Source organism: Rhinolophus sinicus, linkage group LG03 (genome assembly GCF_036562045.2).
Source record: "Rhinolophus sinicus isolate RSC01 linkage group LG03, ASM3656204v1, whole genome shotgun sequence".
Lineage (NCBI taxonomy): Eukaryota > Metazoa > Chordata > Mammalia > Chiroptera > Rhinolophidae > Rhinolophus > Rhinolophus sinicus.
This window is the reverse complement of record NC_133753.1, coordinates 198,924,102-198,946,880: the sequence shown is the minus strand read 5'-3', so window position 1 is coordinate 198,946,880 and position 22,779 is coordinate 198,924,102. Positions and strand designations below refer to the sequence as shown.

Sequence of the window (22,779 nt, the reverse complement as noted above, 5' to 3'; positions counted from 1 at the left end):
CCGGGTAATTCAGGTGTGGCTTCCAGTCCAGTCAGCTGAGTAGTTACCTGATTCCCCCTCTGCAATGTCAGGTTTTGGGGTTAGGGCTTGGGCGTCTTTGGGAGTCACTGCTCTGCCTCCCACAAGTGCCTGGGGGGTTCTGAGCCCAGCCAGGTTTGGGAGCCCTTCACAGCCAGGCACCCAGCACGCACGGCGGGCGAGGGGCAGGAACGTGGGACTGGGGGGTAACCACAGCACTTTGAAGGGTGCTGTGGGGGCATTGTCGGCTTTCACTCTTGCTTCCTTTCCACTCCTTTCTGCGTCTTGGTTCCACTCGCTCCATACATGTGTGGGATGAGTGAGCAAATGGGCTTCTGTACATGCAGTTTAGATCTAGGGAAGCCCAAAAATCTGCGTTTTTTTCTTTGCTTTGTAAAATTTTATTATTCCCACGTTTCACCCTGAGGAGATTTGGCTGTCAGCATAGTGCTCTTGACAGGAGATAAATCAGAAAGTTCTTAGTGAAGCCTGGTGAAAACGTGTGCCCTTCTCAAGGGCTTAACACTTGGGTAGTGCACGTGAGAGCCTGAGGAAAACTGCCGCAAAATGCTTCTCCTAGACAAGACTGTGCAGCTTGTAGGAGACACCTGAGCGGTGACCGACCGCCTGGGCTGGCTGTGCCAGAAACGCCAAGGGGCGCCGTGAGCCTGCAGTGGGGTCCGACCTGCCCTGAGCATCCTCCCCCCGGGGCGGTGGGTCAGTTTGCCCGTTTATGATGGCGAGGGCACCGCAGGCCAGCACATGGGGTGGGGCTTGGCCCCTTAGTGCTCAGCTCACTGGTGATTTACGACATGTTCCATGGACTTGGGTCCCCATAAATGCGTCGCCCGGCCATTCGGAGTTCTCTGAAGCAGCAGAGTGAGGCAATATCCATAAAACTCACCACAGCACACACTCATGCCCGGACATCGGGCTGCATTAGCACTGACCCCGTCCAAAGTACTCAGTGGCACCTGTTACATTATGTCCCCACCAAGGACATTGGAAGGAAGCCTCGGAATTGCTCACTGCTGTCCACATGCCATCTCCTGGCTTGGCACCACCCCAGGGCACAGGGCAGAATACCAGCTCCTCTGGTGGGGTCTGTTTCTTCAGATGACACCCCTTTGAGCTGCCCCTCCTGTTCTTTGAGTGACTCTTCCGGCTCTGTTCAAGGTCGTCTGTCCAGAGCTCCGCGCCGCCCACCTGCACACAGCACACCCGCAGACACAGGCAGGCCGGCTCGCCCACCTGATGCCTGCAGCTCTGTGGACAAGGCCTTCCCGCAGTGGGGCTCCTCACAGGGCCCAGGCTGGGGAGCACTCAGAAGGTGGGGTGCTGACCAGGGATGGTGTCTGGGGAGGCTGCAGTGAGGGCTGCCCTTGCCTGTCACCAAGGCCCAGAACCCCTCGTACAAGCCCCTCCACGACCTGTCACTTCTCCCCGGTGGCCTCATCTACATCTCCCGTACCTTGCCCTCCATATACCTCCAAACTTCGGACCCTGAGCCACTGTCTGCTCCGTGGTTGTGTGTGGGCCCCACCCGCCCCCCTCACCAGGCAGCAGCAGCAGGAATTGTTAAAAGTGCAAACTCCCAGGCCTACACAAGACCTGCTGCACTGGAAATTTGGGGGGCAGCCCCCTTAGCTGTGTGGTTTCAGGCCCAGAGGACCCAGAGCTCAGGTTGAAACCTGCTACCTCACCTCACAGGTCACCCCCAAGCTGGCCGGTCAGCTACAGGCAGGGCTGCCCCTGCCCCTTCCCATCTGCCCACCTCCTGCTCAGCCCAGGAAACCCCTCCACTCACCCCAGGCCAGGACCCATGCACACCACACCCCGTCACACCCAGGCTCACGTGCTTATAATTAGAGATAACACCACCTTCGTAGTATTTTAATACAAACATCAGAAACACTCAGCACTTTGAAAACAATACACAGGCCTGGTTTCTTCTTTCTGCGGCTCTCCCCTCCCATCACTGGGGGCGGCTGTGTAGGAGGGGCCATGGGAGGCTGACTGCTGAGCAGGAACCAGCAGAACAGTCCGGAAGTGGGGGTGCTGGACAGATGGGGTGTGCAGGACACTTGGCTCCAGGAGGCCCGGGCAGGGCGCAGGGACGGATGAGATGAGAGGCGTGGGTGTGGCCACACGCAAGGGCTGCAACAGCTGACAGGGTCCTTTGCTTCCAGGAGGCGCCCTGAGGTGCGGACTTTGGATGCACTTTGGAGGTGGCTGGGGGGTCAGCCGGCGGGTGGGGTGCCACTCCAGGTGGGTGTGGGCAGCTTGTTTTGGGCGTTGCACGTGTCAGAGAAGGAGCCACAGCTGCCACACGTGGGCCATGGGCTGTTGCTCTAGACTGGGGTGACCCACAGCAAAGGGGGTGACAAAGGTCACTGATACGCCCCTTCCAGACGCCAACGCCCCGGTCAGGCTCTCCCAGCTGCCTCCTCCTGGCGGCTGGTAGTTGAAGGGTGGAACGTGACCAGAAAGTGGGGCTGGGGCACGGGCCCTGCTTCCCCGCTGGCTAAGCCCCTTCCGGGTGCAGCCATCCAGCAACACATGTCCTGGGGTCTCGGGGGCAGGGGCCAGACGCTCTGGGTGGATACAGCTGGGAAGGGGTCAAGGGCCCAAGCCCAGCCCAACCATCAGTCCAAGATGGTCTTGAAGTCTGTGGTCAGGGCCGGGTCGGCCGCTGTCTGCAGGGTGGCCAGTGTCGCCCGTGGGAGCCGGAGGCAGAGCTGCAATTGGGCTGCGGGGAGATGACCGATATCAGCCTTCCTCTGGGTAGAAACCCGAGCTTGCATGTCATGCCAGCCTCCTGGACCCACTGAGGCGGCAGGTGGGATAGCTGTGCACTGAGCACCTACTGTGTGCAGGCCAGGCTCCAGGTGCTGGGAACCTCAGCAAGAGGCATGTACCCACGAGGCCGGGGAGCAGGCAGGCCCTGGTGTGGGAGGGAGCGGGGACGTGCACGGAAGGGAGGCGCTAAGGACCTCACGTTGCTGTTGGGGGGTCGCCAGGGCAGAACTCAAGCACAGGCCACGGTGCAGGGAAGGGCACGCAGGCCAGCGGGACTGGAGGAGGCGGAGGGACCAGGGTGGAGGCGGAGCAACAGGGTGGGCGTGCACGCAGGTCACCTGGGGGCTCCTGCACCCACCTGCCCGGGACTGAGACACGCAGGCCGACACTCAGGACGAGGACGTGGCTGCACCTGCACAAAGGGGCACCTTGGGGCTGGGCCCGTGTGCCTCGCTTACCTTCCCGGAGTGGCCCCAGGAGACACTTGTAGGTGACGTTGTGACGAGACAACTTCAGCAGGAAAGCGTGCAGGCACAGCCACCTCACGGCTTCGGAAGGAAATGGGCCGGTGGCACCCTTGGCCCCCAGCAACGTCCCTGGGGGACACAGGGGAGGCTGAGGTCCCAGGTCTCCTCCCAGGAGACCATGTGCTCCAGACACCAGGGGTCCTGGTCAGGCTGAGCGCAGGAGCGGGGGACAAATGGGTGACTTAATTTCAGGGGCCCCCCAACAAAAGCACCGTGGAATTCTGACAACTGAAATGTTTTTTCAACCTCTCCAGAGAAACTTCTACGAAATAGAAAGTCTGTTAACCTCAGGGCCACGGAGACACAGCATGGCCTGACCCATGCACGAGGCCTGACCCACGCACGAGGCCGTGGGGAGGGCTGGGCCCTGAGGCAGGGGCGGCTACAGGGGGCTCAGGGCCCCACCTGTTCGTGCAAGCATCCCCAGCACCAGGGAGAGGTCCCGTCGCCCGTTCACAAATGTCCCATCATGTTCCAGTCGTGCAGGTCGCCTGCCCACCCAGCAGGCAGGTGACATGAGGTCAGTACAAGAAGTGACAAGAGCCCCGACTCCATCTCCGGCCTCCGCAACACCAGGGCCTGGTGCTCATGGAACACAACAGCTCCATGTTGGAAGTGTGAAGTCAGCAGCCCACGTTCGCCAGCACCATGGTGACCCCGACACCTGCCAGCCCAGCCCTGGGTCACCTGCACGCACCTGTGTTCTTGGCTTTCAGAAGGGCATAGCAGCGGGACGCCATGTCCGAGATGACACGCAGGAAAAACGAGGGGTTCTTCCAAACTCGCTGATTGAACGGGAGCTGGAGCACACACGCGTGGAACCTGAGGGGCCAAGTTTATCAGGAAAGCCTCCTGGCCGCAATATGCATGCACGCGTGTGCATGTGCTGGCGTGTCTATATGTAGGCGTGCACACACCCACATGTCCACGTTCTGTGTGTGCACGTGGGCACAGGGCACATGACAAGCCCCCGCCAGGGTCCCATACTCCTGCTCTCACCAACTGCCCAGGGCCCTTTCTGGAAGAACGTACATGCATCCATCCAGCCAGCAGTCTGACCTCGCACTCAGTCACCCTCGTGAGGCGGGAGGTGTCGCCCCCACTTACAGCCGAGGGGAGACAGGTCTGGAAACACGCACGTTAGTTACGGGCCTGGTCCCGGGACGGGGCTGCACCGCCCGCCTGGGAGGAGCACGCGACCCGCAGGTGGAGCACCTTCCCCCCAGGGACGGACAGAGCTCGGTGCGGGTGGGCGTTCCATCTCCCAACAGCCCCAGCCCGGAGCCCACACTCGGCCGAGACCAGAGCTGAGCCTGGGGGCCCGAGGCAGACAGTGCCTGGCGTGTCTTGCTCCCCGTGTCAGGCACATGGCCCGGCCTCGCCTGCCGCAATCTCGGCCGCCGTGACCATCATGCTCCAGCTTCATGTCCCCCTCCCGCCGCGGAGGGCACACAGACCTCCTGGGACCCTAACCATCCAAGTCTGGAAGCAGCTCACATTTATGCCAGTGGGTGGGGACACCTGTCCTGAACCCAGGTGTCTACAACGTCCCCTGGCAGGCAGGTGTCCGGGGCCAGGGCCCCACCGAGCAAGGGGACCCACTGGTGGGGACACAGAGCCAGGCTGGGCTGAACACGAGCACAGCTGTCAGCGGGCGAGGTGACGTGGCCTCCAGGGACTGGGGCTGAGGCCCCAAGAACCAAGGTGTGTCACAGCCACTTCGTCCTTAGCCGCAAGTGGCCTGCCTGGCAGCCTGCGCAGGAGTACAGGTCCAGGGAGGATGATGCAGGTCGAGGCAGACACGTGACACGGAAAGCAGGGGGCGCTGAGCACTGGGCCCTGGCCTGAGCCCGCGGACTCTGCACCTTTGGGACACCAATGGGACAACGGAAGGGCACACATGGCCCATGTAGCGGAAGCACAGGGCACGGGCCCCCGGGGCTGAAAGGCGTTTCCTGGTGTGACATGCAACAGGTGTGACCTCCGAGAGCGCCACCCAGCCCCTGAGACATGACCGTGTGTCACATGGGCACCGGGTAACACGGACTCAGAGGCTCCCTGTCACCTGGGCGACGGCCGCGGACCCTTGTCCGCCCACCACTCAGCCACCGCCCGACTTGGACTCTGGGCAGAACACTTTCCCAGGACAGATGGGCAGGTAGCCCCCCACCCCGTGAGCTGCCCGGGGCTGGTCTCCCTGGAAAACACTGAGTGAAGCCTGCTCTGGGTCCTGAGGCCAATGGCTAGGTGACTGGGGTCCTGTCCGTCTTCCCGACAGCACAGCCTGCGGTGGAACTGTCCTCCCCACAGACACAGGCACAACCAGTGAAGCCACCCGCCAGTTCCCGCTCAGCAGGTGGCCGCAGAACCCTGGCACAGGGAATGCTCCAGAAGCACAGCTGGGCCTCAGCATGGGCCAGCGGATGGGGCAGGAGTGCTGGCTGGGCCCGCGCCCCACCACCCCTTCTGGGGACACGGGAGGGATTGGGGCCGCGGACGGCTGTCTGGTCTCTGGGTTCCCTCAGGCGTGTACCTCCCACCCCCGCATGCGGCTGCCCTCCTCATGCTCTGCAGCCCCCTCCCCCTGCAGGACGGGCCAGGACACAGGGACGAGGGGACACCCGGGCCACGCTGGCCTTCCTGGTGACTGGGAAGACACCAGCACAACCAACATGAACGCGCACGAGAAGCAGCTTTGTCACCACCCAGGAGCTGGGGTGTGGGGTATGGGGATGGTCCCCACAGCATGAAGCCCACCTGTAGGCCTGCAGCAGGAATACCTTGTGAACGTTTGTGCAAACCGTCTGAAGGCTATTCACCTGGAGACACAGGAAAGCGAATGCTGGGAACACGTCTGCAGGTTCAATCCCCAGCTTTGCTTTACCCTCTCCAATGGAGTGAGGCCCACTGATGAGCAGCCATTGTCCCTCCAGTGAGGTCCCCTGTGCAGCCCCTCACTGCCTTGGGTAGTCGGGACTCTGCTGGTGCCACCAGAGGGAAGGGAGGCAGGAAGGGAAGAGCAGGTGCGTCCAGCCCAGCCAGGCCGATGTCCTGGGGCCCTGAGGCTCTGGAGCCAGCACCCACCGAGGTCTCGATGCCCACACCCTGTGAGGAGAGCCCCAGGGCGAAGATGGGTCCTGAGGGGCATGAGGGCAGGGGGCCCTGGATGCACATGCATTGCACAGTTGCACACAATACACAACAGAGCTATGACCACGCAGGCCCCACAGGTGGGCTGAGCCACAAGGCGTCCGAGCTCTGAGTTCTGCAGGCCACCTGCTGGCCACATGCTCACCTGCAGGTCCAGGAACAGACTGTGACACTTCAGCCCCAAGACCCTGAAGAGCTTGCGACGCATGCTGTGTCCGGCCTTGAAGCCCGGGCTGAAGGTGAGGCTGGTTCTGATGGAGGTCCGCGCATAACTGTAACACAACAGGGTCCGGTGACGCACCCGTGTCCACCTCACGCCTCCACCTGAGCCCGTGCTGTCTACACGCTCTGATCACACCTCACACGCATGTCCATCCACACAACCTGCGGGCTTCTCCCCGGAGGGGATGCCCCTCAGACACGCTGTCAGCGCAACCCAGCAAACTCCCAAGGAGCCTCTGGGGACAGGACCAGGGCAGACCCAGGGCATCCACGCACAACAGCTGGGACTTCCAACACGAGGAAAAGGGACCCCCGCCTCCGCACTTTGCAGTCTGTGTTTTTCATTCACGAAGCAGCCATGCCTGCTGAGTCTGTCCACATCTGTGCTGAGCCTGGGGCTGGGCTACGAGCTCTTAGGTTCAGAGGAAACAGCCAGCTAGGGCTGAACTGTGCCCCCCAGATTCTCCCCGTGTGACTGTTTGGGGACAGGGCCTTCAAGAAGGTAACTGAGGTTACATGAGGCCATGAGGCCGGGAGCCTGATCCAATGTGACTGGTGTCCTTCTCAGAAGAGACTCACACCAGAGATGCTTGGAAGGCAGCGGGACAGCCGTGCAAGGACACGGGAGGGGACAGCCATCTACAGGCCAAGCAGAGGAGGCCTCAGAAGAACCAGCCCTGCCCACACCTGGATCTCGGATTCCAGCCTCCAGGACGGGAGAGAACGGACGCCTGTGGTTTCAGCTGCCCTGTCTCTGGCGGTCTTCATGGCAGCCCGGCTAGACAGGCACTCACGGAGCCACTGTCCTGCTCCCCGACCGATCAGAGGTGGCCATGAACCCATGACGTCCAGTGAGGCCGCGGACGAGCACTGAGGCGTGAGCCCGTGTAGTAAAGACATCCGAGTCCAGCAGAACCTGAAACCTCTGGGCTGACCTGCGCTGCCTCCCCGTGGGCTGGGCCCTGAGCCCGCACACAGCTTCCTCTCCCCAAATGCCCCCAACAGCTGCTCACCTGGCGAGTCCACCAAGCCTGGCCTTTCGGGGCCGCAGCCGCCTGCACATGGAAGGAAGCAGGCGCAGGCGGACGGGCCGTGTCCCCGCGGGCTTACCTGGAGTAGTCACAGAGCACCTCCAGTGAGCGTGTGTCCAGCAGCAGGCCACACCAGGGGAACAGGCAGTGGGCCGGCAGCTGCAGGGGGCCCTCGCCGCCCGGGCTGCCGTCCTCCACGGGGAAGTTCACCACCGTCTTCCGCAGGTTTGCCACGCAGCCGTACTCGGGCACACCCCTGACCAGGGTCCTGAAGCACAGGCCCACGTCAGTGCCAGGCAGATACACAGATGACGAGGCAACGCTTAGAGACCAGGGTGGTGCCAGGGGAGGGCAGCATGGAACCCCCAGGGACAGGCTGAATCCCGAGGCCGGGTGGACGCTGGTGACCCTGTCCCACAGGTGGGACAGGTGAGCAGTGAGCTCAGGCACCAGGCTGAGAACTGGGACAGGCAGGGCGAGCCCAAGGATGACATCCTGTCTGCAACAGCCAGGTGTGCCCACTTGGCAAGGCCACGGTCCCCAGGCTGGCGGGGTGTTGTGCAGAGGAGGTCGGCTTTAAAAGCTGCCTTCCATAGCAGGGTGGGCGCAGCCGTCGGTGGAAGGGCCCAGACCCCAGAACCCGGTGTCCCGAGCTTGGAGACAGCCTTTCCGGGCACTGCCGCCTCCGCTCCTGCCTACCCGGCTGCTGCCCCACGGGTTGCAGACTTGCCTCGCCAGCCTCCACTGCCACATGGCTGACTCCTTGCGATAACTGTTTACCTGTCCCCAATGGTCCACTCTGAGCCACCTCCCCGCCCAACACCTTCTCAGGAGTGGTGCCCCCAGACTTCGAGACGGGGCCACACTCCCTGTCTGCGCTGTCCCCTCTGGCAATCAGTGGCCACATAGCCTCTGAGGTCTATGAACGCAGCTGGTGCCCGAGGACCCGGGAGGCATTTAACTTTGGTGAACTGACATTTGCACAGTGTCCTGTATCAGGGCCACTGTGTGCCAGCAGGAAGACCGTGTACCCTGTGAGCCCCAAGGACCCCCAGGGGATGTGGGCTCCCGGGATGCCATGTAGATGGGTTCTCCCAAGACAGCCCAGAGACCAAAGCGAATTGTCCCTCGGGTGCCACTACCGAGGCTTCGGTTTTATAACCTTCTCCCTTGGAAAACCAACTTTAAAACAAGCCCGACTCCTGGGGCCCCAGGGGGAGCGGCGCCCCACGGGCCACACTGAGGCAAGGACCCCCGCTGGTCTGCTTTCACCTTGGACAACATGGACGTTACAACCAGAACCCCACAGACACTGTACTTCTTCACGTCCTCGGTCCTCCCTGTGACCCCCGTGACTGGTGACCCGTGACCGCCACAGAGAAAAGTGATGGTGGAGGCACACATGGCGCACTCCTGGGCTCCCCTTTGTGGTCACAGCCTCCTGGGGGTGTCACCGCCCCTCCACTGGCGCCCAGTCACTCGCTCCCTCTGGGCAGCCCGTGTGCTGACGGCTCCATAGAGCTTGGCTGCCCTCCAGGGACCGGAGGCGGGACTGCACTCGGGTTCTCAGCAGCATGACTGCTACGTGCCCTCACCAGAGCACGAACGGAGGTGACAGCTGTTACCCGGGTAACGTCAGTTGTGCGTGGCCACAGAAGAGCCCGCAGACACACGCGCATGGGCCCTCACCTGAGAAAGACCTTCGCATGTGTCAGGTGAGGGGTGACCAGCAAGAAGTCGTCCACCAGACGCAGGAGCAGCCTAGTGTGGAGACACATGGGCGGGGCACTCATACCTGAGGTCACACCTGCACGGCCAGTGCCGACCTCAGTCTCTGTGGGATCCGCACTGGCCGGGGACGGAGGGCAGGGGCCGGCGCTCAGGCAGCGCAGCCACACGCGCCAGGGTGCTGGGCCACTCAGTCCACGCTCAGGGACCTCCCGTGAAGATGGGCCGCCCTGCCCGTGTCGGGGTCCAGAGTGTGAGACGGGGAGGAAGCGGTCACAGCACCAAGGCGGGGGACCCCTACCCGTCCTGCTGGATCCCGGGGAACACCTTGCTCTCCATGTCCCCGTAGCACAGGCTGCACAGCATGGAGGACAGGACGGAGCCCTGGGGGACACCCTGACACTGGACGTAGGACCTGGGGGCAAGACAAGGGCAGAAGGGCGGGGCACATGCTCACATCACACACACACACCACCGCCCACACGCGGCACAGCCCCTTCCCACGGGGGGGCAGCAGGTGGCCCTGACTCACTTGCCCCCAATCCTGATGACGTGGCTGTGCACCAGGCGCTGGAAGAAATCCAAAAGGCTGCTGCCGGCCTCGTTCAGGGAGCAGCTCTGCAACAGCAGCAGGGGTGTGGGGGTGGGGGAGGGGGTGGGGGAGGGGTGGGGAGGGGTGGGGAGGGGTGTGAGGGAGGGGGGCCGTGGGCGAGCAGGGGTGAGCAGGGGGAGCTGCGTGGGGGGTACCACCAGGCGTGTGTATGGGGGCCAGGCACTTCTGTAGCTCTGGCTGGGCTCCCAGGCCCAGACACCTGCACCACACACTGTGACTCTGGCATGTGGGGGCCCCTGGTGGCCAAAGGAAAGGGGTCTGGAGGTCTCAGAGCTTCACTTGGTGGACCAGCCTGACCCTAAAACTAGTTCTGTGAACAGCCATGGACGCAGGACCCGTCTCTGCTCATGAGCGAGAGAAACGGGTTTCACACCGCGGGGTCCATCTGAGGGGGCCCACAAGGTGAATAGCAACGCGTTCTCCTAAAGGACGTTTTTTTGGCCTCAAGATCAAAATTACGGGAGAAGATGTCTCTCACAAACCTCAGTGAAAAGGCTGGACGGCAGCACAGAATTAGATGAGGAGGCAGAGAGAAATGCGGCTGAAGGCAGAAGCAAGTCCCCTGCAGCCTTGGGGGGTGGCCCCACCATGTTCACACCCCCCCAGGTGGTGAGCCGAGCGCCTGTCCACACTGACCTGCTCGATGACCACGGCGTCCCTCAGCGAGCTCGTCTCCTGCAGGTGCCGTACGAACTGTCTCATGTAAGGCTGGAGGTCCGTGAGGGTGGACACCTGCTGACGAGAGGACAGGGCGTGCGGCAGGCAGACGCCACCCTCCCTGTGCCCGGGCTGTGCACCACCAAGCGGAGTCACATCACGGAAGGTGGAGCAAGGGAGGCCCTGCCGTGCAGCATGTTTGGGACAACAGAGGTGCAGGGAGCAGGACAGTGTGACAAAACCACAGGGGACGGCACCTGCCGTCACTTCCCCAATGACTGCTATGCCTGACAAAAGGCAGATGAAACTGCGTGGGGTGCTGGCGAGGCAGGACACAGCCGGACGTGCGGTCCAGCCCGGGGCGCACCCCACATTCAGCCTGACTTCCCCGAGGCCTATCGAGCCCACTGTGGGAGGCGCCGCCTGAGCAGAAATGGGGCTACGACCGAAGACAGTCAGGGTTCAGGGCCACCAAAGCAGCTGGGATTGAGGGGTGGGTCCTGGGGGGACGGGGCGGCACAGAAAGGGCCCAAACTGAGGGATTCCTCCTCTGGTGCTTGTCAGCTACCTGGGGCGAGGGCTGCGGGGAGCCAGGCCCACAGAGGGCACACCTGCCCTCAGGTGAGACGGCAGAGGGCCACAGCCAGGGAAGGGAAAGTGACAGAGACCAGCCCCTGCGCAGTCTAAAGACAACTGTCCTCGGATCAAGGTCACCCACCACTCTAAGTGTCAGAAGAATACTGTCCTCTCTGGAAGCAAACATTGTGCAAAACCTATGCTTTAAATGCTTTTATTTAAAAGCCAGGCAACTCATGAGAAAAACAGCAAGCCATGCTGAAGAACAGGCCTGCATGACCAAACCTCAAGTAAACAGCAAAAGCATGACAGGAACCCACCGTGGCCGAGACGGCTACTGAATTACTGAATTTAAAAATCAATAAAGATGGCAGAACCAATAAAATAATGGAGACGGACAGTTTTACCAGATACCTGGAATCCATGAGAAAACTTACACGGGATTCTAGAACTGAAAAACAGAAGAGCTGGACTTGAGAATTCAGTAAGTGAGTTTAGCAAAGGATTAGAGACAGAAAAAGAGAAGATTAGTGCACTGGAAAGCAGGCTCGCTTGAAATCAGATATAAGCAGACACAGAGCAGGTTAAAAATACCACAAGAAAATTAATTCAGAAAGGACCCAGACCTGAATGCAAAAGCTAAAGCCATAAACATTCTAAAAGAAAACAGGAGAACCGTGTCATGACTTGGGGGCAGGTGTTTTACAAACAACACAGTGTGAGCCATACATTATGGAAAAGTGGACTTCTTTAAAATTAAAAACTGTTCATCAAGAGTCCACTTGCGACTGAAAAGGTGAGACAAACCAAGAAGACATTTGCAAGACACTCCCGATGACTGAGAGCTGGGTGCCTCACACTCCCGATGACTGAGAGCTGGGTGCCTCACACTCCCGATGACTGAGAGCTGGGTGCCTCACACTCCCGATGACTGAGAGCTGGGTGCCTCACACTCCCGATGACTGAGAGCTGGTGCCTCACACTCCCGATGACTGAGAGCTGGTGCCTCACACTCCCGATGACTGAGAGCTGGTGCCTCACACTCCCGATGACTGAGAGCTGGGTGCCTCACACTCCCGATGACTGAGAGCTGGGTGCCTCACACTCCCGATGACTGAGAGCTGGGTGCCTCACACTCCCGATGACTGAGAGCTGGGTGCCTCACACTCCCGATGACTGAGAGCTGGGTGCCTCACACTCCCGATGACTGAGAGCTGGTGCCTCACACTCCCGATGACTGAGAGCTGGTGCCTCACACTCCCGATGACTGAGAGCTGGTGCCTCACACTCCCGATGACTGAGAGCTGGGTGCCTCACACTCCCGATGACTGAGAGCTGGTGCCTCACACTCCCGATGACTGAGAGCTGGTGCCTCACACTCCCGATGACTGAGAGCTGGTGCCTCACACTCCCGATGACTGAGAGCTGGTGCCTCACACTCCCGATGACTGAGAGCTGGTGCCTCACACTCCCGATGACTGCTCGGGGACCCCCACACGCTGACTGGGCCTCAGGCACAACCTGAAGCCCCGGGGTCCTTTCCCAGCATCACTGAGGCCTGAGGCCCCTGGCCACTGTGAGGAGGGGCGGCCAGTGAGGCACCGGCCATCGAGCACGCAGCCCACGGTGCGGCCACCGGCCAGGCGTGCTCCTGGGGGAGCGGCCACTGGGATGCCCCTGAAACACACGCCCGGCTTTGTGGCCACGCGTGTCCCTCCTCTGCCCAAACCCGTGTGCAGTCCCAGGGGCCCTGTGACGGGAGAGCAGGCAGGAGCGGCGTGAAGAGACGCCTGAGTGTGACGTGAGCATAATGAGCACCTGCAGCACAGGAAGCGCCGCTCAGGGCCGTGGGGAGGGGCCAGGCTGAGGGACAGACGCCCCGCCAGGGACGCACCCGCGGGCCTTACGTGTCTCTTGAAGGCCTTGCGCACGCGCCCGCAGGCCGCCCTCTGCACCACGGCGTACTGGCGCATGCAGTAGGTGTGCTCTGGGGACCCCATCACGTTGGCCACGAGCTGCAGCAGCCTGTCCTGAGGGAGGGTGTCGTACGCCCCCGTCACATCCACCTACATGAACGGAGGTGCCGTTTACAGGCTGCTCACGGACTCACCTCGGCCCCCCACGTCCCAGGTCCTACCTGTTCTGCCCTGTCGAGCGAGGCCCCGACCTGCCCTTAGCAAACCTGGGGTGACTAGGCCACAGCAGGACCGGGGCGCCATGCCCACAGCCCACATGCCTGCCCTGCTGTGGGGCTCTCACTGAGATGCACGCATGTCCCCCAGACTGACACCCCATGTCTTCTAGGCTGTGACACCCACCCAGTGTCACCTGGTGCCACCTCATGATCAGCAGGCCCCCTGGTTTGTGACCAGGTTCCAGGGCACCTGGGCTTTGTGAGCTGAGCAGGTGGCAGTGTCACCCTCCCCCACAAAGAGTAGCCCCATGGAGTCAGGGTTCAGAGTCACTGAGGCCACACCAGCCAGGATGGTTCACAGCTTCTGCCCTCGGGAGCCAGGTGCCCCAATGGAGACGGCCCCTCCCTGCTCCCAGGGATGTCACCCAGGTAGACACGTGGCCTGAAGAAGGCAGCCACACCCCAACCAGGGCCCCGAGGTGGGGACACCGAGGTCCCTGTGAGTAGCTGGCTCCCTGGGTGGGGGTGGGAGGGGCGGAGGGACCGGTGCCCACCTTGACGAAGTACAGCTGGGGAGCGGGGTCCTGGGCCCGCACGCGCTGTGCGAAGGCACGCCAGGCCCGGTAGATGTCGTCCAGGCCCATCACAGAGGCGCCCAGGAGCCCAGGCCGCCGCACCCGCTCGTAGTTCAGCATGGCGAACAGCGTCTTGATTTGCGAGGTGACATGCTGTACCTGGAGGGCCGGCCCAGGATGGCACAGCGTCAGGAGATGCTCCCAGCCCAGGGACCTGGGGTCCGACTGCCCGCCCTGGCCTCCGGGGCCAGGGCCAGGCACAGCTCCGCCTCTGCCTCCCACCACCCAGCTCCCCTGACACCAGAAGGGCCAGATGGCTGACCTGCCCACGTCCACCCCAGACTTAGGGGCCCCCAGGGACCCAACATGGAATCCCACGCAACTATCTACACGCAGGACCCATGTCTCCCACCCGGCCCTCACCCCCACCAGAGGGGGGGGGCACTGCCTCCTGGGGACCCCTCCCCCACCAGATGGGGGTTCATCTTTACTCATAGACCACACCAGGTCCCTAATCCACAGCTTCACTTTCTTGTTTGGGGCACCAGTAATGACAAAATCACTCCCAAATGCTAGAGAGACACTCAGAAAGGGTCAGACACAGACGTGTCCTACGAGGGAGGGGTGCTGACCACGGGGTGAGTCCCTACGGGGTCTGGGAACCCAGTGGCTGAACGGCCTGGCTCTTTCTGCCCCCGGATTCTGAGAGCACACCCCCTCCCCACCCTGTGCCACAGCAGGACCCCAGGCACCATGTGGGTCCCTCGGGTCACCAGTCCGTGTCCCTGGGTTCCTGGAGCCTGTTTTGCAGCTTCTAGGGCTGGCCCTCCTGCGAGCACAGCCCGTTCACGGTGCACCGTGGGCCGCCCCACGTGGCCTCCAGGCTGTGTCCAACACACTGCTTAAATAATGAACCAGAGGCGGTGACCTTCTTGTCCCTGCGCGAGGTCCCAGCACCCATGACGTAACGCATGTTCACGATGGGCCGCAGGCCGCTGGGCTTGGGGACGAAGCGGAGCCGGGACTGCAGCAGAGCCGGGCCAGCTGCCCGGAGTCGCTGGACCTCCTTGTCCGATACTTCTCGAAGCCGTACCCTATCGAAGTGCTGTCTGCAACAGAGAACCGCGTGGGACGGGGCTCAGGGCCATGCAGCAACCCAGGCGGGTCACCTGTGAGGGTGGCACTGACATGCAGCCCCGATGCCACTGGGCTGCCCTCCCCGGGGGCCCAGGACACAGGTTCCCTCTGCTACAGAGCCCTGCATAGTGCAGGCTGGGACCGGAAGGGACCCCTGGGCGAAAGGCCCCCCATTCTGACACGTGGAGTGAGCAGGGAACTACTAGGTACAGCCGAGAGGAGGAGAACCATCTCCCCGGGACCCCAGCTCCCTGCCGGCCTTTCCTGAGGCCACCACAGGGAGGGGTCGGGCTGAGGACGCTCCTGGGCCGAGGTCCCAGCAGCAAAGGCAAGTCAGAGTGCCACCCATCGTGGGACACGATCGTCCACCAGGGAGGGTGATGGTCCCCACAGCCCCACAGTGAGTCTGAACGGCAGCTTTGGATCACACACCATGAATTCGGTCATTAGAGCGCACTGGGTATCAACTCAGACACACAAAAAAGGCCTCCAATCCTGTCCTGGACACAGGAGGACACAGGCCCCAGCACCCCGGGCTCAGGTTCGACCCAAGTCTGCAGGAGGTCCTGCCCTGGCCACTTCAGGGTGTCCCCAAGCCGAGGACACAGGGCGCCTCAGCCAGGCCAGCCCGAGAGAGGAAGGCTTGTCTGTTGGCCATCACGTCCCTACCCAGACCGGGTCCCACCCAGCTGACACCCACCAGTCATTCACGACAACCCAAAACAGCAGCTGGGCAGCTGAGACAAATGCACTCGGAAGCAAGTCAACATTCTGGAAGCTTCTGCCTCAGGGTTCCACAGTGAGTGGTCAAGTGGGCGGGTTTCATCGTCTTGTGACACAAGCCTCACTCATTCTGCACAAATTAAAATAGAATCTGACCATTCGACCATGGGCAGGGCCAGACCAGTGGTTTGGTGGCACCACTGTTCCCGCTCTCGAGACCCTAGAGGTCCCCTAGCTCAAACCCGATGCTGCAGGTAAGGAAACGGGGGCTCCAGGAGTGGTGCCAGGGTAGGCCACGGGCAAAGATGGCCGCGTGGTGGGGCGCTGGGCTCTGCAGCCAGGGTGGGAGGCAGGGCGCGTCTAAGGCAGAAGGAACCCAGCGGCGCCAGGCTCCACTGGCCACACCTGATGCCGATGCTTTGCAGCTGGCTCCAGACGCGCTTCCGGAAGAAGAAGAGCCGGTTCTTCTGAAACGTGGTCTCCGTGACGTAAAAGAATGACCTCAGCAGCTCGACAACGTACGTGCCCATCAGCCAGCACAGGAACTTGGCCAGCAGCGACTCCCTCCGACGGTGCTCGGCGGCCGGGACACAGCGACCCCCTGGGAGCAGAGGGGCAGCGCTCAGCTCAGTCCCGCCCAGCCGGCTGCCGCAGGCGCCTGGCACGTGCATGTCGGGACCAGACCGGCTGCTGGCGCCCACGTGCAGCATCTCCGTGACACGCAGGGAGGACGGGTTGTGATGCGTCTGCTGACTGTTCAAGTGGAGAACATCTTGGGTACGTGGGGCTTTAGGAAAATATCCTGTTGATCAGTTTCATTGTTTTTCACTTTTTTATCGTGCCCACTAGAACATTATAAATACACATGTGCCCCTTCTTATACTTCTAGACAGCAATGGCGTGGCCTGTCACCATCTGTCCTGGTTGACACGTAGGACAGAGGGCATAGACATGCTGCACGCCGGGACACACACTGGGTGCTGTTCTCTATGATTTCAGGTCCCCAAACACCTGGGGTTCTCCAGGCTCAACAACCCGGTGAGAGGAGGCGGTGACACAGCAGCTAAGGGACGCCCCATGCTGTGGGCCAAGACTGCTGTCATCCTTGGAGGTCCTCTGCATTTTAATCTTACACTTGGAAACACCATGGCACAAGGTCCACGGGTGTCATGAGGCTGCCACGGGGCCATGGCAGACAGAAGCAGGGAAAGAAGAAAGGGGACCCAGAGGCAGGTCGGGGACAGAAGACAGACTGGGAACAAAGACGACGGGGTAAAGCTAAGTAAGCAATGACCAACAGAAACACACTGGTGTTTAATAGGGACGTGAGCAGGTCAGTGGGGAACAGCACACAGGCCGGAAAGGCAACCAGGTTAAAGCATGCGAAGGGCTTTACGTTATCCAGAAGAAGGGAGCCACTCAGGAAAGAGAGTGGAGAATATAAATTCTAACTGCTGGGAGGCAAAACCAGGGGAATGCACAGTAGGAGCTGCACACAACCAGTCAGGAAACGAGGAATAAGGACATGGCAGAGGCAGGCACACTGGACAGACAGACAGAAGAGAAGCACGCAGACACGTCTATAATCACAGAGCGATGCAGACAAGTCCGTCTCGAGGAAAGTGGCAAAGACTGACACTTGACTGAAAATAAAACGTCAGCTATATGGATAGGAAAAGGTTAAAGATAAAAGTTAAAGGACAAAAAATGGTACAAGAGGTAAACATAACCGCAAGAAAGGCAGTGCGGCCATCCTGTGAGCATCAAACAGGCTTTAAGGTGGAAAGAATCACTAGACACTCGTCAGGAAGCTACAACTTCTAAACCCTGCATGCACCTCATAAAACCATGTAAACATGTCAGGACAGGGGGAGCTGGACGGACACGGAGCGAGACGCCCAGCACTCGGCACCCGGCACCACAACAAGCCTGATGTGGTGACAGAGCCGCCACCCCGGGCCTCCAGGACACAAGGAACGTTGGTGAAGACTCTCCACACAGGAGATCACAGAGCAAGTCTGCATGTTTCAGATGACCACACTACTGAGATGGAAATCAGTAACAAAAAGGTAACTTAAAACATCCATGCATTTGGAAAATGAAAGTCACATGTCCAAGGAACTCACTGATTAAAGAAATGATAGAAGAAACTACAAACACTAAAACGCAGTCCATATCAAACTGTGAGCCACACATCAGAGCACGGGGGTCGCTGAGCAGGACGGAGGACAACGCACAGCCAGAGGTCCACCTGAGAGGTCAGAGGACAGAACAGACAAAGGATACAACCATCAAAGAAACGGCCGGAATTCAAAACAAAGCCCCACTAAAAGACTGCAGGTCCAGGTGGCCTGGGCAGGAGGGACACCGTATGGGATGTGAGGCAGAGCACAGCAAGCGCCAGCGCAGTGCATGCCCAGGTTCGGGGACAGGGGTCGCTACCGGCCCAAGGATGGCCGGGGGGAAGCAGCTCCTGAGTTCCCATCAGGAATCTGGCTTGCCAAGTTTCTAGTGATACTTGCCAGCAGATGCGGTCGGCCCGACAGTCTGGTGTTCAGGATTGGGGACCGGGGAGCCGGCAGGGGTCGATGGGCAGCTTGGTAGGCAGGACAATAGTCAAGGATGGCTAGACAGAGGCAAAGGAGCCCGGATGCTGTGGACGGAGCGCCTGGCAGGGCAGACGGCCTGCACAGAGGAAGGGGCGCCCCAGCAGGACAGGGTGGCGGAGGTGACCATGCACGGCCGTGATCAGAGCAGGTGCCCAAGGCTAAGGCTGTCGCATGCATCATTTATTCAGCCAGGGGGCAACTGGCATGGCCGAAGCCACGGAAACAGCAGATGTCTGGGGTACAAGTGACCGAGGGCACCAGAGGTTCAGCGCCTGGGTCCCAGCCGCCTGGGCTAACAGTGCCGGAAACTGGGGAACACAGCTGCAGCCCGAGCTGCAGGGTAAAGCGAGTCGCATAACTGCTGACTTGACTGAGGCTCACACATTCGAGGGTCACCTGTGCTGTCACTCAGCAGTATCGTCCTGTACATACACACCAACGTTGTTAAGCGAGAGCTCTCACGTTGGGTTTTATCCCCCCACAATTAAAACAAAAACACCAAGTTGCTGAAGGTCACCTTGCTGTCCCCCTCACCTGGCCCTGGGGTCTCTTGGGAGCCTGAAAGGGTCTGCCTCCCTCCTTCCCTCCCCCCACTGCTGCCAGAGGACGCTGCAATGGGGATCTTCTGGGATACGGACGGGCCTTTTAGGGTCCCGACCCCAAGAGCCTTGACGTGCAGCAAAGCCTGGCTGTAACAAAGGGCTCTGAACCATCTTTTTTCTATAAGCGTCTCAGGAGTTGAGGGAGGTCAAACGGCAAAACGTGGGTCTGTCCTTGCCACTGCTCCAGTCGGGGGAGCTGGGAGGGTGGCTGGTCCTTCCACACCTGGCGCCGGTGCGCAGACGAGGACGCCGCCGAGAGGGGCTGAGTGGTGGCTGGACCGGAGGAACGTCATCATCAAGCCCAGAAAAATCACATGGGTGGGGGTGGGGAGCCCCAAAGGCCAGCTTTGCAGAAAACGTCCTGCAGGCACCCGTGGTGGGAGCCCACTCCCTGACACGGGATGGCGTCCGGCTGCTGCCTCTGCTCCCTGGTGACCCTCTCCTTCCTAAAGATGGCTGGGGTCCTTGTGCAGGGCAGTCTTTTCACTCGTCAGTCCACCTGCCCTGGCACAGCAGAGGCTTGCGGATCTGTACGTGGGCTGACCAAATGCTGTCCCAAAGCCAGGAGCTTTATCTCCCACCCCCCACAAAAGTGGGTTTCGCCCCAACCTCCGTTTCTATCAGTGGGGAACCACTTCATGGTGATAAACCTTGAGGTCAGAGGTTATGGATGATGCTCAGGAATGCTCACAAGAGCGCCGCACGATCATCCTGTTGCCACGGCCCACTCCCCACGTCCGTCTGCTCACTGCCCACCTCCAGCGCCCAGAACCTGCCTGAGTCCATGAAAGTAGGTTGATGCAAACGGGGTGGGGGAGCGGCTCAGAGGCAGAGACTGGGAGGGAGCCACGCCAGGCACCCCCGCTGCGGGGCTGTGGGGCCGGGGCTGCAGCGCCAGCCACCCGCCTCCTCACCTGGTTTCTGGCACAGCCAGGCGCAGTGCTGCACTTTCATCTTCCAGGTCAGCTCCTGCAGCGAGAGCTTCGCATGCTTCCCCAGAGAGACGAGCTTCTTCACGTTCTTCAAGAAGCGGCGCTCATTGTGCCTGGATCCCCAGAGGGCTGCGGGCACCACGAGGCCAAGACAGGCCCGCAGGAGCCCATACACGTGCCAGGGGCTGCTGTGCTGGCGGAGCAGCTGGACCAGGCGCCGCGTGCCCGCGTCCTCCTCCGGGGCGCAGGCGCCCGCTCCACCGCGCCCCTGGTCGCCGGACCCCGCTGGGGTGCGCCGCAGCGGGCAGTGTTTCCTGAGGAGCCTGCCGTAGGGGCACCGCGCATGGTTGGCAAGCAGCTCCCGGAACAGGGGCCTCATCTGCCAGTAGCGCGCGGGCAGGCGGCGCGGCCTGCGGGGAGCCCCCGGCTGCAGGGGCCTGGAATCCAGAAAGATGGTCTCCACGAGCCTCCGGGCCCCCGCCAGGCTGGGCCGCAGGGAGCTGAGCAGGAAGGAGGAGCGCAGGCGTTCTCCACCACCGGCGCAGTAGAGGAAATGGCTGGTATCAGCGGACGCTCGGGGACCGAGCGCTTCCCGGGGACGCGACCGCCGAGAGGATGGGCAGCTGGCTTCTCGCTCGCCTCGCAGCTGTGGGAAGGGCCGACCGGTCCTGCGCGGCTCGCCCTCCCCAGACGCGGCTTCCACGGCGACTCTGGTAGGTGTCACCGCGCTGGGCTCTCGGTCACCCGGCCCACGCGCCCTGCCCAGGTGGGCCCGGGACGCCTGCCCGTCAGGTCCTCGGTCTGGTTTCGGCTGAGGGACGGGGACCGGGCCGCGCCTGGGCCTCTTGGCCCGAGGCGGACTTTCCTCCACGCTGGCCGGACGCCGCCTAGCGCCGGGGGCTTGCAGGCCCAGGTGTCTCCCGGCCTCCCCGCCGCCGCCGTTCCAGGCCCGGCGTACTGGTTCGAGGCCCGCCTGTCGCGCGGTGAACAGGTCGTAGAGCGGCGGCCCGCACACCTGGTAGGCGCAGCTCGGGGCCACCAGCACGTAGAGCGCGCAGCGAGCCAGCAGGTGGGTGAGCACGTCGTCGCCCATGCGGCGCAGCAGCAGCCCCCACGCGCCGCTGCCGCGCAGCGAGTCGGTCACTGTGTTGGGCACGTAGCTGTGCACGTTGGTCGTGAAGGCCACGGGCGGGCCGCCACGGAACCCGTCCAGCAGCGCGAAGCCGAAGGCCAGCACGTTCCTCGCGCCCCGCTCGCAGAGCCTCTGCACGACCCTGGCCACCAGCTCCTTCAGGGAGGACACCTGGGGGAGGGGTCCCAAGTCACTGGGGACGGAAGTGTCCGGGATCCGGTGCGCAGCCGCGTCCGGCCTCGTTCCCCGCGGCCCCACGCCCACCCCGCGGGCCCGACCGGTGTACCCGGGCATCCCACCTGGCGGAAGTCCGGGGCGGCTGGAGGCGGCTGCGCGTCCCAGGGCACGCACACCAGGCACTGGGCCACCAGCGAGCGGAAGGCGGCCGGGTCCCCGCGCTGCACGAGACGCCGGCCCTCGGGCCCCAGGCGCCTCGCGAACGCGGCCAGCGGCAGCACCTCGCGGTAGCGGCTCCGCAGCAGGGCGCGCACGGCGCGGCACCGGGGCGCTCGCGGCATCGCGGGAGGTGGGCGGGGCGCCCACGTGCGGGGACCACAGGCGCCAGGGCCACGCGGCGAGTAGGGGTCCCGGCGGAGGGCGGTGCACGTGGAGGAAGGGGCGGGGCTGACGGGGTCCGCGGACAGAGGCGGGGCTGAGGGAGGAAGGGGCGGGGTCGCGGGCAGTAGGTGTTCGGCGCTTTGCCTTCCCTCCCCACCCGGTTGGCAGGTACCAGGTGTTGGTGCCGGATTTCAACATGGACACGGCGTGTCCTCAGCGCGCAGCTGCACCGGGCAGCGTCCCCATCCGTGTGCGAGACCCCTCCCAGGGTGCAGGGCTCGCAGCGACGGTGGCACAGCGGAGAGGCTCTGGGGGTACCCAAGGAAGGGGACCATAACCGGGGGTGGGGGGGCCCTGGGGGACCTGATGCACTCTGCGTCCCCTGGGGAAAGGGTCATCTGGTTTGTCACTGTCTCACGTGGGCCGTGACCCTGGCACAGAGGGTTGCGTTGTGGTCCAGCAGAGGGGTTTGAAAGAAGCAGGACAGCGCAGAGAGGAGAGAACGGACGCCAGCGCTCTGGCCAGACGGGCCTGGGGAAAGGGAGGGCACAGGCGCCTCCGCACTGGACTCCGGAGCTCCTGGAGCTCGTCCCGGTGCTGGCAGCAGGAAATGGGCGGTGGTCACCGGCGGGGCGCTAGGCCCCTCGGGACTAGGTCTGCTTGACCCAGGGCTGTAGTTTTTCTTTGGCTTTTTAGATTTCTTTTGTCCCGACCATAAACAAAAAACTCCACATCAATTTCCTGTTCGTCAGGACCTGGTCAGTCTGCCAACCGGAGGGGAAAACGTGGAGCCACAGGTGCCCTGCCTGGCACCATCTGCACGCTCCTCACTCTTGTCGTGGTCCCTTCATGCCATGGGGTGGAAGGTGAGAGTGGACACGTCGGGGACCTGCCTGCAACCTGGCAGCCCCAGAAAGAACCAGGAGCCCCTGGCTACCCACCACGCAGCAGAGACCCTCCCCAGGCCCAGGGGGACAGCTGTGATAGCGGCTGGTCATGTGAACAAGACAGTTCAGAGGAGTCACCCTAATGAGATTCCACCCAAATGCAGATGCT

General features: G+C 62.1%; 1 protein-coding gene across 4 annotated transcripts; it reads right to left on the bottom strand.

The window, feature by feature from the left end:
• Positions 1–1,013: 1,013 nt before the first annotated feature.
• On the bottom strand, positions 1,014–21,769 carry TERT (telomerase reverse transcriptase). 4 transcript variants are annotated; one of them, XM_019744614.2, is made up of 16 exons: positions 21,465–21,769; positions 20,016–21,336; positions 16,296–16,491; positions 14,959–15,139; positions 14,010–14,189; positions 13,229–13,387; positions 10,725–10,820; positions 10,008–10,093; positions 9,777–9,890; positions 9,437–9,508; positions 7,827–8,015; positions 6,640–6,766; positions 6,102–6,163; positions 4,042–4,166; positions 3,276–3,413; positions 1,014–2,767 (listed from the first exon to the last, which is right to left on the bottom strand). In XM_019744614.2, the coding sequence occupies exons 1-16, from the start codon at positions 21,681–21,683 to the stop codon at positions 2,664–2,666; spliced, it is 3,369 nt and encodes a 1,122-aa protein (XP_019600173.2). In that variant the 5' UTR covers positions 21,684–21,769; the 3' UTR covers positions 1,014–2,663. The 4 variants fall into 4 exon arrangements, 3 of the variants coding, with proteins under 3 accessions (XP_019600173.2, XP_074185227.1, XP_074185228.1); XM_074329126.1 differs by having other exon boundaries at positions 6,125–6,163; XM_074329127.1 differs by having other exon boundaries at positions 6,125–6,163; positions 10,008–10,045.
• Between the last annotated feature and the right edge of the window lie 1,010 nt (positions 21,770–22,779).

Excerpts from the sequence above, each read along its gene's own strand:
- TERT (XM_074329126.1), bottom strand. The coding sequence starts at position 21,683 with ATGCCGCGAGCGCCCCGGTGCCGCGCCGTGCGCGCCCTGCTGCGGAGC. Across the intron at positions 16,492-20,015 it reads CTGGCTGTGCCAGAAACCAG|GGGGTCGCTGTGTCCCGGCC; the intron begins GTGAGGAGGCGG and ends CTCTGCTCCCAG. Across the intron at positions 9,509-9,776 it reads CCCGGGATCCAGCAGGACGG|GCTGCTCCTGCGTCTGGTGG; the intron begins GTAGGGGTCCCC and ends TCTCCACACTAG.